Below are 19,786 nucleotides of genomic sequence, written 5' to 3' on the forward strand. Positions count from 1 at the left end.
ATTAGCCCCTGCAGTCCACACAGGTTGATCAGGAACAACACTTCCTGCCTTAACTGAATTTTAGTTAAGAATAGACTTCCTTTAAACAAAAATATGATAAATAGGGGAGAGTGTCATCCCTGAGTGTTCTGTGTGTACTGCACAGGCTGATCACAGACGACACTTTGTGCACATGCATTAAGCCCCATTTTTCCCTGAGCAATTCCAAGTCGAAAAATTATGATTTTGTTCAGCTGTACGAGCGCTGAAAAGATCTGCTGATTCTAACATGTTCATTACAGGCTACTATGATAAAGAATCTTAAATATGTTTAACATAGGGACTCTAGGACAATCTATGGAAGCAGATTATTATGATCTTTGTGGCAATACATGTGATTGTGTAAATGAGCTTGGCTCTGGGAGAATGCGGCTTAATGCGTTAGAGTAAAGTGTGGTCCGCCTGGTCATTCAGAAGAGATTTCACTTAAACGAAGACTTCCGTAAAAGTGGAAAGTGTCATCCCTGATTTGCCTGTGCAGACAGCACTTGCTAATCAGGGAGTTCAATTTATTAACATGCATTAAACTCCCTTTTACCAGAGTGCGGCTCATTGATATTAAGGGGTAGAACAATCCACAAATGGTCAGTTTACTGTCAGACATTGAACAATATTTTGGGCTTTATTTTAATTGGTTATATGTCAAAAGGGCTCAAGTTTGCCACTCGCAAAAAGCAAGTAAAAAAATTAGTTTTAAGTCATTTTTGTGTTATGCCGGTGACCATATTGTTTGTAAAATGTTGTTATCTGTACTGATCTCCAAGATACATCGAACCCATCATAAAAAATTATTGCACATGTTTATTATGCCCCCTTTCGAAGAATAGGTGGTATATTGTTTTGCACATGTCGGTCGGTCCGCCCACCAAATGATTTCCGGATGATAACTCAAGAACTCTTACGCCTAGGATCATGAAACTTCATAGGTACATTGATCATGACTCGCAGATGACCCCTATTGATTTTCAGGTCACTAGGTCAAAGGTCACAGTCACTAGAACCAGTAAAATGGTTTCCATGTGATAACTCAAGAACGCTTATGCCTAGGATCAAGAAACTTCATAGGTACATTGATCATGACTTGCAGATGACCCCTATTGATTTTCAGGTCACTAGGTCAAAGGTCACGGTGACTCGACACAGAAAAAAGGTTTCCGGATGATAACTCAGGAACACTTACGTCTAGGATCATGAAACTTCAAAGGTACATTGATCATGACTCGCAGATGACCCCTATTGATTTTCAGGTCACTAGGTAAAAGTTCAAGGCCACGGTGTTTCGAACCAGTAAAATGGTTTCCAGATGATAACTCAAGAACGCTTACGCCTAGGATAATGAAACTTCATAGGTACATTGATCATGACTCGCAGATGACCCCTATTGATTTTCAGGTCAAAGGTCAAGGTCGCGTTGACTTGACACAGTAAACTGGTTTCCGGATGATAACTCAAGAAAGCCTACGCCTAGGATCATGAAACTTCATAGGTACATTGATCATGACTGGCAGATGACTCCTTTTGATTTTCAGGTCACTAGGTCAAAGGTCAAGGTCACAGTGACTCGAAACAGTAAATAATTGGTTTCCGGATAATAACTCAAGAATGCTTACGCGTAGGATCATGAAATTTCATAGGCACATTGATCATGACTGGCAGATGACCTTTATTGATTTTTAGGTCACTAGGTCAAAGGTCAAGGTCACAGTGACAAAAAACATTCACACAATGGCTGCCACTACAACTGACAGCCCATATGGGGGGCATGCATGTTTTACAAACAGCCCTTGTTTTCAGAAAATTTCATAGAGTGCGGTACAGAATAAAATGCTTTATGATAACATGATTATTTGCTGAAAATGGTATGGTAAAGTGATAAGAATTTGGTAAAATCTGGGTTTTTTGCTTAGATGTTTAACCCAGCTTTAAACCTCAAATCACCTTTATCAAAAGCCTAATGTTGGGGTAATTTACCGCCAGTAGACCTGAATGAAAACATACAAATATTGTATTAGCTTTTTTTGAGAGAAATACCCCAGAACATTGGCCACATTACTGTGTCCGTGTACAGCATGTAGGATTTAACACTGTTCAGTGTAGGTAATTTCTGACAACTCTTTGCATGTTCATACGACACATAAACACAAAGTTTGGCCCAGTTACAATAACATGCTTAAGTCCATCCTGCAGAATTTCATGGTCAGTACTAGGTCAGTAAATCACCAGGAGAGGACAGAATGGACTATAGGTAAATATTGATAACACAGTATTGCTTTCAAGATACAAAATAACACGAATTGTATGGAAAGAAATTACCGGTAATGAAAACCTATGGGTAGATGACACTTATTTGCATTGTGGGAAAACAAAGACTACCAAAATAGTACCGGTATATAGAGTGATGATAAGAGGGAAATCGTTAAACTACCTAATCACAAAAGCTAGCTGTACGAAAAAAAAATCCTGAAAGCCTGAATAGCAAAATTTGCTATAAATAACACAATTTGACTTAAATCTTTAATCAAAAAGTATTCTGGTAAGATGTTTCATTTACTTGACGCAATGAGATTTTTAATGACCCACATCATGCGAAAATGGGTCTAACGCCATATGGGTCTAGGGTAGCTACACCCCAGCCAGTGCACCACGCAGTCTGGTCAGGGAATATCTAATGAAACCATGAAACTTTTATAGACAACATAGCTTATGATCACACTGCGCAATAACGCAGGCTAGGCTTGAGCTATGCTGGGTCTTTATCAAATATTCACATACCATATATTTCCATGGCGAAAAAATAAACTAATAATAAGTCATGTGAAGACACATCATGTAATCTCCCAGAGTATAATTTGTATTTACGAACGCTATTGTGTGGTTTGAATGTATGAGTACTTAATAACGCACATTTTATGTGGTGAATATGTGACTAAAGAGTGAAAAAACAGCAACTATAGTTAAATCTTCAATTTAATAATTTATAAACATACATTTTCTATCTTCATTTCAAAGTCAGGATATACACCAAATGTCTTTCTTACAGATTTTTCTTGTGTTTTTTATCCCCCACCATAGTTTTAGCATTGTCCGTTTGTATGTCCGTCTGTCACAAACTTTTAAAGGCTATATCTCAGAAATTATTTAAGATTATTTTTAAGGATTATACTGTGTATCCATCCATAAACAAAATTTATTTGGAGGGGGATATCAATTCAACGAATTTACTTGTTTAAACTTGTATTTAACATTTTGCACAGGTATATAATTAATCCTTGTATTTGATTAGCTTTGGGCCAGTAATAAGATTGGCAAGATTATCAGATTTTGTGGCCAGTAATGAATGTTGGACTTTTCCATATTTGCATAGATTTCATGAAGCTTTAAATGAAACCTTCCACAGAATAGCAACGTAGTGAGTTATGTTTCTTTATCATGAATAGGTTGTTAAACAGTTGGATTCAAAATGTGTAATTTTATTACATGTTAAAACAATACATACAAATGATTGCACTCATTTAACATATCACACTTTTGAATAACAGTGTTTGAGTTATAGTTATTACCTGTACACCTTTACAACTGTTACTGAGTCATAATTTCTTAATATAATACAATATACAATTATAATAGTAAAAAAAACACATTTACATTAAATAAATAGCAGCATACAAATATGTATATTAATAGCAATATACAAATATGTGCATGTATTTCATTATGAAAACCCAGTGTAATACCAAAACTTGAGCACATCAGAAGTTTCCTACTTTAAACTTAATTTTGTTTTAAAATGATTTTTGCTTCATTCCAGTACTCGAACAATATTTTTCAAAAAGAATAAACATCATTTATATGTTGTGCATACACTTTAAGAGCATGATGCATCAATTAATTTATAATGCCCATTTATAATGAGGTGACACGGAGGAACTAGAAAAGAATTAATGTACAGGAAAATAATAACATACACCAATTAAGTTAATGCTAGATTTAGCTGAAACAACGTTTTAACGCAAAACTTTTCAACTAAAAAATTATTTAAAACAAATGTGTTTGAAATTCCATTAAAGTACGCTCATTCTTAAACTTCACTTTAAACAAAAAGGAAATTCTTCAAAGTTCTAATGATAATGAATAACACCACAATTCAAAGTTCCAGAAGCATTTCTGTGAATAATCTCCATTATTTGTTCAATGTCTCATTAAACCTTCCTGTCTAGTGAAGGAATCTCGGTATGACAGTGAAGGGTTGTACGGGACTGGATGACTCAAGGTCGAGTGCTGTCATCTGACAGGTCACAGCTGCCTCGGGTTGACCTAGCGCCTCCAACACGACCCCAAGGCTGTACCTAGCAGAGAAAGGAAGAGAACATCGTTATAAGCCTCCAACACGACCCCAAGACTGTACCTAGCAGAGACAGGAAGAGAACATCGTTACGACCCCAAGACTGTACCTAGCAGAGACTGGAAGAGAACATCGTTACGAGCCTCATTCTGGGTTAACTGGCCTAATGCATGTCCCTAAAGTGTCATCCCAGATTAGCCTGTGCAGTGTGCACAGGCTCATAAGGACAACAATTTCCACCTAGACTGGATTTTTGCTTAGAAGAGACTTCCTTGCAATGAAATATACCATAAAAGTGTAAATTGTTGCCCCAGGTTAGCATGTGCAGTATGCATTTAGTCCACCATAACAAGGCTTTAATAAATACACATCTTTACCATGGGAGAAAAAATAAAATGTAGTACGCACACTTTTTCGCCCATCTTTATCAGTTTCAAAAATTTTGCAGAGTTAAACAATACTATCTATAACAATGTTGAGTTATTTTCAAAAGAACATTTTAGGGTAAGATAAGGGCTGTGTCTAAACTAAAACTCTTACATGGATTTTTTTTTTTTTTTTATTATAGATTTATAGAGAGAAGACAAAAATATTTGTTAAATACCCACTAAACAATCTTTTTTCTTTTGAAAATTTCAAAAAAAAATAATAAAAGCTGCGCCATGAGCGCATGATACGCCCGTCGTTCGCCAATGAAGTAGTAAGGTAATAAATAACCCTTTGAATCATTTTTTTACTTCAGTTTATTTGTATTTGAATACATGGTTTATTTTATAAGTACATGAGCATGGAAATCACGAAATTTTGACGAACAAAGTCCCATAACTCTGGAACGACAATTCAGAATTCCGTCAAAAACGAAAGGGGATAAGGGTTTATCAATATTAAGATTGTGTTGAAATTTGAAAAAAATCCATCGAAGGATATTTGAGCTACAGTAGGACATTCAATGAAATCACGAAATTTTGACAAACAAAGTCCCATAACTCTGGAACGACAATTCAGAATTCCGTCAAAAACGAAAGGGGATCAGGGTTTATCAATATTAAGATTGTGTTAAAATTTGAAGAAAATCTGTCAAAGGATATTTGACGTAGCGTACGACATTAACAGACGGACGGACGGACGGACGGACGGACAGACGGACGCGGGGTATACCATAATACGTCCCGTCATAGACGGGCGTATAAAAAATCCATCGGGGGATATTTGAGCTACGGTAGGATACATGAACAACAATAACATTTAAGGTCACAGTGACCTTGACCTTAGAATGAATGACCTTGAAATGACCAGTGGTCATCTAAGTGTGCTTGCAAACCTTCATGTCAAGTTTGAAGACTCTATGTCCAAGCATACCAAAGTTATAACAATTTTAACATTTTAACATTTAAGGTCACAGTGACCTTGACCTTCAAATGAATGACATTGAAATGACCAGTGGTCATCTTCTAGTACTGGCCAATCTTTATTTCAAGTTTGAAGACTCTAGGTACAAGCATACCAAAGTTATAACATGAAATAAGAACTTTAACATTTTTACATCAAAGGTCACAGTGACCTTGACCTTCAAATGAATGACCTTGAAATGTCCAGGGGTTACTTACTAGTTCTGGCCAACCTTCATGTCAAGTTTCAAGACTCTAGGTCCAAGCATACCAAAGTTATAACAACTTTAACATTTTTACATTCAAGGTCACAGTGACCTTGACCTTCAAATGAATGACCTTGAAATGTCCAGTGGTTACTTACTAGTTCTGGCCAACCTTCATGTCAAGTTTCAAGACTCTAGGTCCAAGCATACCAAAGTTATAACAACTTTAACATTTTTATATAGCTACAGTAGGACATTCAATGAAATCACGAAATTTTGACGAACAAAGTCCCATAACTCTGGAACGACAATTCAGAATTCCGTCAAAAACGAAAGGGGATCAGGGTTTATCAATATTAAGATTGTGTTAAAATTTGAAGAAAATCTGTCAAAGGATATTTGACGTAGCGTACGACATTAACAGACGGACGGACGGACGCGGGGTATACCATAATACGTCCCGTCATAGACGGGCGTATAAAAATTGTACTGTCATTATTTTTTTACCAATAAACAATTCTTTGTCATTCTAACGTGTTATCACACTCATGGATACAATCATTTATATCAGAATATGTGTACTATGTTATTGTTTATAAGCCACAAACAATCATAAATCAAACATTTTTGAAAATTAAATAATATATTACACTACAACTTTGTAACAAAACATAATCATTACTACTACACCACTTTGTCAGCTATGATTAAGAGAAGAGTTCATGACCAATTTGCAAGGGAAAATAACTAAGGAATGCTGCAACACTTAACCAAGGAATGCCACACCACTTTGTCAGCAATGTTCAAGGTAATATAGCTCAGGAATGCCACACCAGTTAGTCAGCTATGTTCAAGGAAATATAACTCAGGAATGCCACACCAGTTAGTCAGCTATGTTCAAGGGAATATAACTCAGGAATGCCACACCAGTTAGTAAGCTATGTTCAAGGGAATATAACTCAGGAATGCCACACCAGTTAGTCAGCTATGTTCAAGGGAATATAACTCAGGAATGCCACACCAGTTAGTCAGCTATGTTCAAGGTAATATAACTCGGGAATGCCACACCAGTTAGTCAGCTATGTTCAAGGGAATATAACTCAGGAATGCCACACCAGTTAGTCAGCTGTGTTTAAGGGAATATACCTCAGGAATGCCACACCAGTTAGTCAGCTATGTTCAAGGTAATATAACTCGGGAATGCCACACCAGTTAGTCAGCTATGTTCAAGGGAATAACTCACGAATGCCAAACCAACTTGTCAGCTATGTTCAAGGTAATATAACTCGGGAATGCCACACCAGTTAGTCAGTTGTTCAAGGGAATATAACTCAGGAATGCCACATCAGTTAGTCAGCTATGTTCAAGGGAATAACTCACGAATGCCAAACCAATTTGTCAGCTATGTTCAAGGTAATATAACTCAGGAATGCCACAACAACTTGTCAGCAATGTTCAAGGGAATAACTCACGAATGCCAAACCAATTTGTCAGCTATGTTCAAGGGATTATAACTCAGGAATGCCACAACAACTTGTCAGCTATGTTCAAGGGAATATAACTAAGGAATGCCAAATCACTTAATCAGCTATGTTCAAGGGAATATAACTCAGGATTACCACACCACTTAGTCAGCTATGTTCAAGGGAATATAACTCAGGAATGCCACACCACTTTGTCAGCTATGTTCATGGGAATATAACTCAGGATTGCCACACCACTTTGTCAGCTATGTTCATGGGAATATAACTCAGGAATGCCACACCACTTTGTCAGCTATGTTCATGGGAATATAACTCAGGACTGCCACACCACTTTGTCACCTATGTTCAAGGAAATATAACTCAGGAATGACACACCACTTTGTCAGCTATGTTCATGGGAATATAACTCAGGAATGCCACACCATTTAGTCAGCTATGTTGAAGGGAATATAACTAAGGAATACCAAACCACTTAGTCACCTATGTTCAAGGGAATATAACTCAGGAATGACACACCACAAATTCAGCTATGTGCAAGGGAATAACTCAGGAATGCTACACCACTAAGCCAGCTGTGTTAAATGGAATATAACTCCAGAATGCCACACCAGTTAGTCAGCTATGTTCAAGGGAATATAACTCCAAAATGCCACACCACTTAGTCAGCTATGTTCAAGGGAATATAACTCAGGAATGCTAACCCACATAGTCAGCTGTGTTCAAGGGAATATAACTCAGGAATGCCACACTACTTAGTCAGCTATGTTCAAGGGAATATAACTCCAAAATGCCTAACCAATTTGTTAGCTTTGTTCAACAGAATATAACTCAGAAATGCCACACCACTTAGCCATATATGTTTTAAGGGAATATAACTTAGGAATGACAAACCACTTAGTTGGCTATGTTCAATGGAATATAACTCAGGAATGCCACACCACTTAGTCAGCTTTGTTCAATGGAATAAAACTAAGGAATGCCACATCACTTAGTCAGCTGTGTTCAAGGGAAAAACTAAGGAATGCCACACCACTTAGTCAGCTATGTTAAAGGGAAAAAAACTAAGGAATGCCACACCACTTGTCTATGTTCAAGGGAATATACATCAGGAATGCGGGACCACTTTGTCAACTATGTTCAAGTGAAATAATTTAGGGCAGCTGAACCACATGCAAACATATTTTGAAAATGTTTTGATCACTAGTGGTAAATATTGTGTTTTGAAAATGTACACTTTAAGGTTATGAATATTGAAAGTTTCAATTTAATTTCTTGAGAAATGTAGAGTAATTCTCTTCTTTAACTTATAACGTTATATTCAGACAAAACATCCAACCGACAGAGTGACTCAAATATAACCCTTAGCTGTGGGGGTTTCAAAATTTTAAAACAAATATTCAAAATGGTAAATGCACAGCAATGGCAGCGCTGAATCTGTTAAATAAGCCCTGCTATGATAAAACAAGGCTTAATGCCTGTGAGTAAGTGTCTTCACAGACTAATAAGGGACGAAACTTTCAGCCTAGACTAGATTATTTTTTGGAGGAGTCTTCCTTTCGCATAAAATTCAAGGGGAAAGTATTGCCCCTGGTAAGCCTCTGCAAAATGCACAGGCTAATCTGGTAAGACATCTTACACACATGAATTAGGACTGTTTTACCAGAGCTCGGCTCAAATTGTCTTAAAGAGGTAGGAAATGCTATTTTAACAATAATTTTTACTTTACAAAAGGACTTCTCATACCATGATTTATTGGAAGTAGGATCAATATTGACTGCATCTCGGAGCACTTTTTCTGCCATCTTGTTGTTATCAAGGTAATGCAGCACCATTCCCTACAGGCAAAGTGAAATTAGAATGGACATTGCTATTTAACAAAATAAAAATTCCATGGGAAGCATAATATATGCATTGGTATCATATACCTACATGTGGAACCAGACAATGGACTAAAAATATTCAATACAGTTGAAAGCTCTGTTTTGCCACTAAACAATTTTGTGATGCTTACAGATTTTACTCACATTAAAATGGCAGTTTATTAAAATAACAGAAACCATATTGTGGTATAAAACAAGACTTATTAGTATTTTCTGTAAAAAAAGACTCTACAGACGACCCGTTATAAATTACCAGGTGTTGTAAGCTCTTCGTATGGAAGGGGTTAAGAGATATTGCACTTTCATATTTCTCCTTGGCCTCCTTAAACCTACTTTTGTGTTCCAGGATACGTCCTCTCTGCAAATATAGTTGGCACAACTTAATGATGTGATATGAACCACATTTTGGGAAAACTGGGCTTAATGCATGTTCATAAAGAATCACCAAGATAAACCTGTGCAGTCCACACAGGCTTATCAGGGACAACACTTTCTGGTTTACTAGTATTGTTTGTTTAAAAAACTCTCCACATAATGGAAATTCCATGACAGAGGAAAGTGTCTTAACACTTCACGTGCCTGTATTAAGCCCAGTTTTTTTTTCAGAATAAGGCTCAAAAAGAGTAGACACAGCTAAATGGTGTGCTATGGTAATATCCCTGGAGTATAATTTAATATAAATTAAATATCATTAAACAAAGATTTAAAAAAGAAAGAAACATGGTTGTGCCACAAAACCAGGTAGTGACTGCTTTAGTAGTAAATTACTAATTGTAATATTATAATTTTACTACAATTTTAATAATTTTGCAATCCAAAGCATTGTCTGAGTGTAACATTCCTACACACATAATGTCTTCACAATATCTCCATTCAAATTCGAGTTATTGAGCTAAAACTTTTTTACAATGGTACATTACCATGAATGCAAACAAGACAATTGCATGTGACCAATATGATGACACATTACCATGAATATACCGTAACTAATATAACGGCACATTACCAGGAATGCAACCAATATAATGGCACATAACCATGAATGCAACCAATATAATGGCACATAAGCATGAATGCAACCAATATAATGGCACATTAGCATGAATGCAACCAATATAATGGCACATAAGCATGAATGCAACCAATATAATGGCACATTAGCATGAATGCAACCAATATAATGGCACATAAGCATGAATGCAACCAATATAATGGCACATAACCATGAATGCAACCAATATAATGGCACATTAGCATGAATGCAACCAATATAATGGCACATAAGCATGAATGCAACCAATATAATGGCACATAACCATGAATGCAACCAATATAATGGCACATTAGCATGAATGCAACCAATATAATGGCACATAAGCATGAATGCAACCAATATAATGGCACATTAGCATGAATGCAACCAATATAATGGCACATTAGCATGAATGCAACCAATATAATGGCACATTAGCATGAATGCAACCAATATAATGGCACATTAGCATGAATGCAACCAATATAATGGCACATAAGCATGAATGCAACCAATATAATGGCACATTAGCATGAATGCAACCAATATAATGGCACATAAGCATGAATGCAACCAATATAATGGCACATAAGCATGAATGCAACCAATATAATGGCACATAAGCATGAATGCAACCAATATAATGGCACATAAGCATGAATGCAACCAATATAATGGCACATTAGCATGAATGCAACCAATATAATGGCACATAAGCATGAATGCAACCAATATAATGGCACATAACCATGAATGCAACTAATATAATGGCACATTAGCATGAATGCAACCAATATAATGGCACATAAGCATGAATGCAACCAATATAATGGCACATAACCATGAATGCAACCAATATAATGGCACATAAGCATGAATGCAACCAATATAATGGCACATTAGCAGACAGACAGACAGGCAGATTTTTTTTTCGAGACTTATATATATACAATCGCACATATATATTGTCACGTGATTTTATACACAAAATAAATAAGAAGAAAAAATATGTTAGATACAAAAAAAAACAAAAAAACAAAAAGCAAAATTGATGGTTTTTCAAATAAGATTGTTACAAATGCAGTTGGAAATATATTACATACATCATGAGTATACAGGAGATGAATATATTATGATACATCATTTATCAGTCTTGATCGTATAGATAGTGCGTTTTTGACAGATTAAACAGTTCCATGTTATCCACCGTTTTTAACAAATTCAAATATTAATAAACAAATGGTTTGATATTATAGTTGTTATTTATGTATTTTTTTTCTATAATCATTACATAGGGCATACACAAACAGCATGAATGCAACCAATATAACAGCACATTAGCATGAATGATGAATGCAACCAATATAATTGCATTTTACTACAAATGAGACCAATATTATTGCAAATTACCGGGAATGGGACCAATGAAATTGCACACATTTCTATGAATGCAACCAATACAATTGCACATTACCATGAATGCATCCAATATAATTACACATTGTCATGAATATGATCAAAATGATGGTACATTACAAGGAATGCGACCAATTAAATTGCACACATTAATATAAATGAAATCAATACAATGGCACATTACCATGAAAGTAATATAATTGAAATTTTATATGAATTTGACCAATATCATGGAACATTGTTAAGAATGTGACCAATACAATGGCACATTACAATGAATGCAACCAATATAATCGAACATTGATATGAATGCAATCAAAATAAGTGCACATTACAGCAAGTGAGACTACTTTTATTGCACATTACCATGATAGCAACCAATATAATCGCATATTACCATATATGCGACTTGGTGAGAGAGAGGGAAGAGTGCAGCAGTTTCCCGTATACATGACTCCGCCTCCTCCACTTTGTCCAGGGACAGGTACAGCTCACCTGAAATATTGTCATAATGGAAATCACAGTCAAACTCAATATGGGCCTTGCTCTGGGAAAATGGGCTTAATGCATTTGTGAATTGCACAGGAAAATCTGGGACGTAACTTTGTGTTTTGGTAATTTTCGTTTAATTAAAATTTAAAGGTCTCGTCTAAACACAAATCCAGTCTAGGTGGAAAGTGTTGCCCCTGATTAGTCTCTGTAGACTGCATAGGCTAATCTGGGACAACACTTTACACACATGCATATAGCCTTGTCTCTGTAGACTGCATAGGCTAATCTGGGACAACACTTTACACACATGTATATAGCCTTGTCTCTGTAGACTGCATAGGCTAATCTGGGACAACACTTTACACACATGCATATAGCCTTGTCTCTGTAGACTGCATAGGCTAATCTGGGACAACACTTTACACACATGTATATAGCCTTGTCTCTGTAGACTGCATAGGCTAATCTGGGACAACACTTTACACACATGCATATAGCCTTGTCTCTGTAGACTGCATAGGCTAATCTGGGACAACACTTTACACACATGTATATAGCCTTGTCTCTGTAGACTGCATAGGCTAATCTGGGACAACACTTTACACACATGTATATAGCCTTGTCTCTGTAGACTGCATAGGCTAATCTGGGACAACACTTTACACACATGCATATAGCCTTGTCTCTGTAGACTGCATAGGCTAATCTGGGACAACACTTTACACACATGCATATAGCCTTGTCTCTGTAGACTGCATAGGCTAATCTGGGACAACACTTTACACACATGCATATAGCCTTGTCTCTGTAGACTGCATAGGCTAATCTGGGACAACACTTTACACACATGTATATAGCCTTGTCTCTGTAGACTGCATAGGCTAATCTGGGACAACACTTTACACACATGCATATAGCCTTGTCTCTGTAGACTGCATAGGCTAATCTGGGACAACACTTTACACACATGTATATAGCCTTGTCTCTGTAGACTGCATAGGCTAATCTGGGACAACACTTTACACACATGCATATAGCCTTGTCTCTGTAGACTGCATAGGCTAATCTGGGACAACACTTTACACACATGCATATAGCCTTGTCTCTGTAGACTGCATAGGCTAATCTGGGACAACACTTTACACACATGCATATAGCCTTGTCTCTGTAGACTGCATAGGCTAATCTGGGACAACACTTTACACACATGCATATAGCCTTGTCTCTGTAGACTGCATAGGCTAATCTGGGACAACACTTTACACACATGTATATAGCCTTGTCTCTGTAGACTGCATAGGCTAATCTGGGACAACACTTTACACACATGCATATAGCCTTGTCTCTGTAGACTGCATAGGCTAATCTGGGACAACACTTTACACACATGTATATAGCCTTGTCTCTGTAGACTGCATAGGCTAATCTGGGACAACACTTTACACACATGCATATAGCCTTGTCTCTGTAGACTGCATAGGCTAATCTGGGACAACACTTTACACACATGCATATAGCCTTGTCTCTGTAGACTGCATAGGCTAATCTGGGACAACACTTTACACACATGCACATAGCCTTGTCTCTGTAGACTGCATAGGCTAATCTGGGACAACACTTTACACACATGTATATAGCCTTGTCTCTGTAGACTGCATAGGCTAATCTGGGACAACACTTTACACACATGCATATAGCCTTGTCTCTGTAGACTGCATAGGCTAATCTGGGACAACACTTTACACACATGCATATAGCCTTGTCTCTGTAGACTGCATAGGCTAATCTGGGACAACAATTTACACACATGTATATAGCCATGTACTCCCAGAGAAAGGCTAATATAATTGTTAACAAGACGGCCTGAAAGGCCCAAAGTAGCTCACCTGGGTTTTTTCAGCCCAAGATATCAATGGAACAAATGTTCTAACCAAGTTTCATGAAAAATGATCATTGGGACAAATCTTCTGACCAAGTTTCATGAAGATCCAACCATAAATGTGGCCGCTACAGTGTTAACAAGGCAAATAATTATGTTGCACAACGGAAGACAGACAATTGACCTAAGGTGATCACAAAAGTTCACCATGAGCAAAAAATATTATGCTCATCGTCACCATGTTTGAAAATGATATTATTAAAACTAATTGAGTAAACTAAATCAAGATATGATAACAACATTTGCACTCAGCAAGTGTCATTCAGATTGAACTAAAAATGTGACTAAAAGTATTCACAATGTTTCACTATAAACAACTGTAGACATACAAAAAAACTATCACCCCCCTGAGGGCCTTGTTTATAAACAAACATGAACTATTTTCAGACTCAACTTGCAATTATATTTCCAATTAAAAAATCAATAAATCCATTTTAAAACACAAATCTTTGATAATGTGGGTTATTGTATTAAACAATAAAACCCAGTTTATTTTAGCAGAAATGTGGACCCTTCAAGGGAGAGTATCTTGAGCATACTAGTATTTTGATGAATAAAGAGTTCTCTCAAATTCCTGAGTAAGAGTTACTGCCCATTCTATAAAGTTCTGGGATCACTTCCTTTCTGGCATTGGATTCATAGGCTTAAACCTACAGAAAAAATCGAAATTAAAAAATTTCGAACTCAACTGTCATATCCAGAAAACAAATGTTCTGACCAAATTTCATGAAGATTGGGCAAAAAATGTGTCTTCTAGACTGTTCACATGTTTTCACAATATACATATAGAGAAAAAAGCCCCATCCCCTGGCGGCCATGTTTATCCACCCATTATGACCATTTTCTATCTCGTCCGAGATATCTATAAAATCGATGTTAAGAGCAAATTTTATGATGATTAGGCAAAAAATGTGACTTCTAGAGTGTTCACAAGTTTTTTTTTACTATATAAATATAAGGAAAATGACCCCACCCCCCTGGCGGCCATGTTTTTTTACCGATCCGAACCATCTTCGAACTCAAGCATCATATCAAGAAAACACATGTTCTGACCAAATTTCATGAAGATTGGACCAAAAATGTGACTTCTAGAGTGTTCACATGTTTTCACTATATTCATATAGAGAAAACTGCCCCGCCCCCTGGCGACCATGTTTTTTCACCAATCTGGACAATTTTCGAACTCTCCCGAGATATCAATAAACCAATGTTTTGACCAAGTTTCATGATCATTGGTAAAAAATTGTGACTTCTAGAGTGTTCACAAGGTTTCTCTAAGGAACACTGCCCCGCCCCCTGGCGGCCATGTTTTTCAACGGACCTGAACCATTTTTGAACTCAACCAACATATCATTTAGACAAACATTTTGACAAAGTTACATGAAGATTGGGCTCCAAATGTGACTTCTACAGTGTTCACAAGGTTTTTCTTTTTTTTGACCTAGTGACCTAGTTTGACCCAGCATGACCCAGTTTCAAACTCTGTCTAGGTATCAATGGGACAAATGTTCTGACCAAGTTTCATGAAGATCGGAAATAAATGTGGCCTCTAGAGTGTTCACAAGGCAAAATACTGACGCCGCACGATGGACAAAAGCTCACTATGAGCACGTTGTGCTCAGGTGAGCTAAAAAGTATCAGAATTAACATTTTCAAATAGGTACATCTTGTTAACCCAAAATGTCCATGCTTTTTATGTTTATTTACTGTATGTAAGCATAAAATAAATAAAAAACTTTGCTGTTTACAGTTTATGACAAGATATATATTTTTATTTTAGTTACACAAGTACATCTTAACAAGTATCTTAGCCACTCATAAAATATTTTTTCTACAACCACTTGTGAAATAAACTATGTTCATTCAATCTTTCACCAAAATCAACAAATATTATCTACCTCATCCCCTCCATCCTACTACAAAAACAATGAGCTGTGTTCTGAGAAAACTGGTCTTAATGCATGTGCATACAGTTTTATCAAAGATGAGCCTTGGCAAGCTAATCAGAGACAACACTGCCCTGCGTTTATGGAAAGTTTGGTTTACAAGATATCTAACATAAGTGCAGAGTGTTGTCCCTGATTAGCCTGTGCAGAGTGTTGTCCCTGATTAGCCTGTGCAGAGTGTTGTCCCTGATTAGCCTGCACAGAGTGTTGTCCCTGATTAGCCTGCGCAGAGTGTTGTCCCTGATTAGCCTGTGCAGAGTGTTGTCCCTGATTAGCCTGTGCAGTATCTAACATAAGTGCAGAGTGTTGTCCCTGATTAGTCTGTGCAGTATCTAACATAAGTGCAGAGTGTTGTCCCTGATTAGCCTGTGCAGTATCTAACATAAGTTCAGAGTGTTTTCCCTGATTAGCCTGTGCAGAGTGTTGTCCCTGATTAGCCTGTGCAGTATCTAACATAAGTGCAGAGTGTTGTCCCTGATTAGCCTGTGCAGTATCTAACATAAGTTCAGAGTGTTTTCCTGATTAGCCTGTGCAGAGTGTTGTCCCTGATTAGCCTGTGCAGAGTGTTGTCCCTGATTAGCCTGTGCAGACTTACTGCTGTCCCTGATTAGCCTGTGCAGACTTACTGCTGTCCCTGATTAGCCTGTGCAGAGTGTTGTCCCTGATTAGCCTGTGCAGAGTGTTGTCCCTGATTAGCCTGTGCAGACTTACTGCTGTCCCTGATTAGCCTGTGCAGACTTACTGCTGTCCCTTATTAGCCTGTGCAGAGTGTTGTCCCTGATTAGCCTGTGCAGAGTGTTGTCCCTGATTAGCCTGTGCAGACTTACTGCTGTCCCTGATTAGCCTGTGCAGACTTACTGCTGTCCCTGATTAGCCTGTGCAGAGTGTTGTCCCTGATTAGCCTGTGCAGTATCTAACATAAGTTCAGAGTGTTTTCCTGATTAGCCTGTGCAGAGTGTTGTCCCTGATTAGCCTGTGCAGAGTGTTGTCCCTGATTAGCCTGTGCAGACTTACTGCTGTCCCTGATTAGCCTGTGCAGACTTACTGCTGTCCCTGATTAGCCTGTGCAGAGTGTTGTCCCTGATTAGCCTGTGCAGAGTGTTGTCCCTGATTAGCCTGTGCAGACTTACTGCTGTCCCTGATTAGCCTGTGCAGACTTACTGCTGTCCCTGATTAGCATGTGCAGAGTTTTGTCCCTGATTAGCCTGTGCAGACTTACTGCTGTCCCTGATTAGCCTGTGCAGAGTTTTGTCCCTGATTAGCCTGTGCAGACTTACTGCTGTCCCTGATTAGCCTGTGCAGACTTACTGCTGTCCCTGATTAGCCTGTGCAGAGTTTTGTCCCTGATTAGCCTGTGCAGAGTGTTGTCCCTGATTAGCCTGTGCAGACTTACTGCTGTCCCTGATTAGCCTGTGCAGAGTTTTGTCCCTGATTAGCCTGTGCAGACTGCTTATCTTGGAAGACACTTCACACACATGCACTAAGCCCAGTTTTCCCAGAACAAGGCTCAAATAATAAAGGGTACTTGATGAAGACATACTAAGGTTCATCCAGATCTGTGCCTGCAGTTTAAGGGAGTGGGTCTCCTGGTTGCTATGCCCCGCCCCCCTCTCCTCGATGCTAGAGGTCGCAAGGTCAGACAGCGTTTGCTCTATACGGGACACGGCCAGTGACTCCGCCCGCATTGAACCTGAAATTGGAATGGGGATAATTATTTGATCCATGCTCTTATTTTGTACTGGAAAAAGAGATATATCCTTATATCACAGCGTTGGGAGATGAAGGTCGACCTAGGAAAACAGCTGGTATTCCCAGACATAGTCCATACCACACAGAGACCAGACATAGTTATATGGTCTCCCAAGGACAAGAAACTGGTGATGATAGAACTCACTGTACCCTGGGAGACTAGGTGTGATGAGGCCTACCAGCGGAAAATGAGAAAGTACACTGAGCTACAAGAACAGTGTAAAAGTCGTGGTTGGAGTGCCTGGCTGTTCCCCGTTGAAATAGGGTGCAAAGGATTCCCAGCCCAATCAGTATGGAGAATGCTCAGCAACATTGCGATAAAGGGAGGTGACAGGAAGAGGGCTGAAGGCAGACTTGGACAAGCTGCAGAAAGAGCATCCAACTGGCTGTGGATGATGAGAGAGGAGAAGAGCTGGACGCTAAACCACTGACCCCTAGTGTTTGGCCAACACTACGGATCCACTGCCCGGAGTGTCCTCGGATTAAAGGATAGAAACACTTGATGATAGGCAGTTCCCAGCTGATGAGTCAGTGGTTTATGCAGAAGAATCTGTATTCTACACATATACAGGATAATTTTGGAGATGGCAATCCCATATCTTTGACCAATGAATTGTAATTGTGCCTATAATAAAAGCTTCACTCTGGAAAAATGGGGCTCAATGCATGTGGGTAAAGTAAAATGTTGTCCTAGATCAGCTGTTGCAGTTGGCAAGGGCTTATCAGGGACAACACTTTTGGGTAGGGTTGGATTTTTGTTTAGTAGAGAATCCCTTTAGAGGAAAAATCCCATCAAAGCAAAAAGTGTCGTCCCTTATTAGTTTGTGATGACGCCACAGGCTGTCTGGGGGACACTTTTTGCAAATCCATTAAGACATGTTTTCCCATAGCAAGGCTCATATTTGAGACGAAATCACAATTTATTGGCCAATGATTTTGACCTGCCACAACCATATTAACCCCTGTTTGTCACCTTTGCCAGTACAAAATGAGTGCGTCATTAAAAAAAATGAGGTTAAAACTTTTATTAACCCTTTCCCACTCAGAAGCAAAATAATAATGGCTATATGCAACCAGCATAAAACCAGAACAGCCTGCGAATAACATTGTTTATGGGTGATTTTACAATTGACGGTTGTTGGTTTTTTTCCCCAAAAATATTCTGGGCTTATCATGGAAAAACAAACTATCTTGGGTTATGATATTTATGATAACAACAGACATTTCTACAGACAAACCATTTTGATTTACACCATTAACAAGAAAGTACAAAGTTTTCCTGCAAATATAACAAGTTTCTCCTGCAAGACATACCTTCACGGTCCACAAACTCGTTCAGTTGCAGGAATGCCTGACTTTTCCTGTCAAAGGCCGACCTATCCGTAGATTTCTCTGTGACCATCAGGGCGCCAACTTTCAGCTTCACGTTACTGAGCGAATCTTCTCTGAAAGCAGACAGCATGCGGAATTATATTTCTTGTTTTCAATTTTTGTAACATGCCTTTATGTGGGAAAACTTGTAACAAGTTGATTCTTTGTCATCAAAAGGAAATACATGTACAACGTAATTTTATTAATCTAGCTCATAAAAAAGCTTAGTGTTGTCGCAGATAACCGTCATAGCCTTCTTGGGGACGACGCTTTTTGCTTTTATGGAATATTTTGTTAAAAAACAATGTCTCTTCTAACAAAAATCCTAAGCGGAAAGTGTTTTGCCTGATTAGCTTTTGCGGACTTCAAGGGCTAATCTGGTATGACACTTTATCCCTGTTTTCCAAAAGTGCAGCTTATATTCATTACATACAAAGGATGTCCCAGAAATGTCCAACCTTCTTCTATGTCTGAAATTATATTGGTCAGATAACTATGCAT

The 19,786-nt window shown here is 38.0% G+C and overlaps 2 protein-coding genes across 2 annotated transcripts in view; one reads left to right on the forward strand and one right to left on the reverse strand.

Annotated features, from left to right (window-relative positions):
- The window catches only part of LOC127873220 (N-alpha-acetyltransferase 30-like), a 28,506-nt gene extending 26,629 nt beyond the window's left edge, over positions 1–1,877 (forward strand). The window contains exon 5 of the mRNA XM_052416985.1: positions 218–1,877. Within this exon, the coding sequence (XP_052272945.1) occupies positions 218–248 (31 nt within the window). The 3' untranslated portion in view covers positions 249–1,877. The remainder of the gene's footprint in view (positions 1–217) is intronic.
- Positions 1,878–2,988: 1,111 nt separating this feature from the next.
- The window catches only part of LOC127873216 (tetratricopeptide repeat protein 7B-like), a 57,730-nt gene continuing 40,932 nt past the window's right edge, over positions 2,989–19,786 (reverse strand). The window contains 6 exon segments of the mRNA XM_052416978.1: positions 2,989–4,385; positions 9,203–9,294; positions 9,593–9,697; positions 12,186–12,283; positions 17,706–17,855; positions 19,229–19,359. Of these exon segments, the coding sequence (XP_052272938.1) occupies positions 4,253–4,385; positions 9,203–9,294; positions 9,593–9,697; positions 12,186–12,283; positions 17,706–17,855; positions 19,229–19,359 (709 nt within the window). The 3' untranslated portion in view covers positions 2,989–4,252.

The sequence above is a fragment of the Dreissena polymorpha genome, chromosome 3, assembly GCF_020536995.1.
Source record: "Dreissena polymorpha isolate Duluth1 chromosome 3, UMN_Dpol_1.0, whole genome shotgun sequence".
Taxonomy (NCBI): domain Eukaryota; kingdom Metazoa; phylum Mollusca; class Bivalvia; order Myida; family Dreissenidae; genus Dreissena; species Dreissena polymorpha.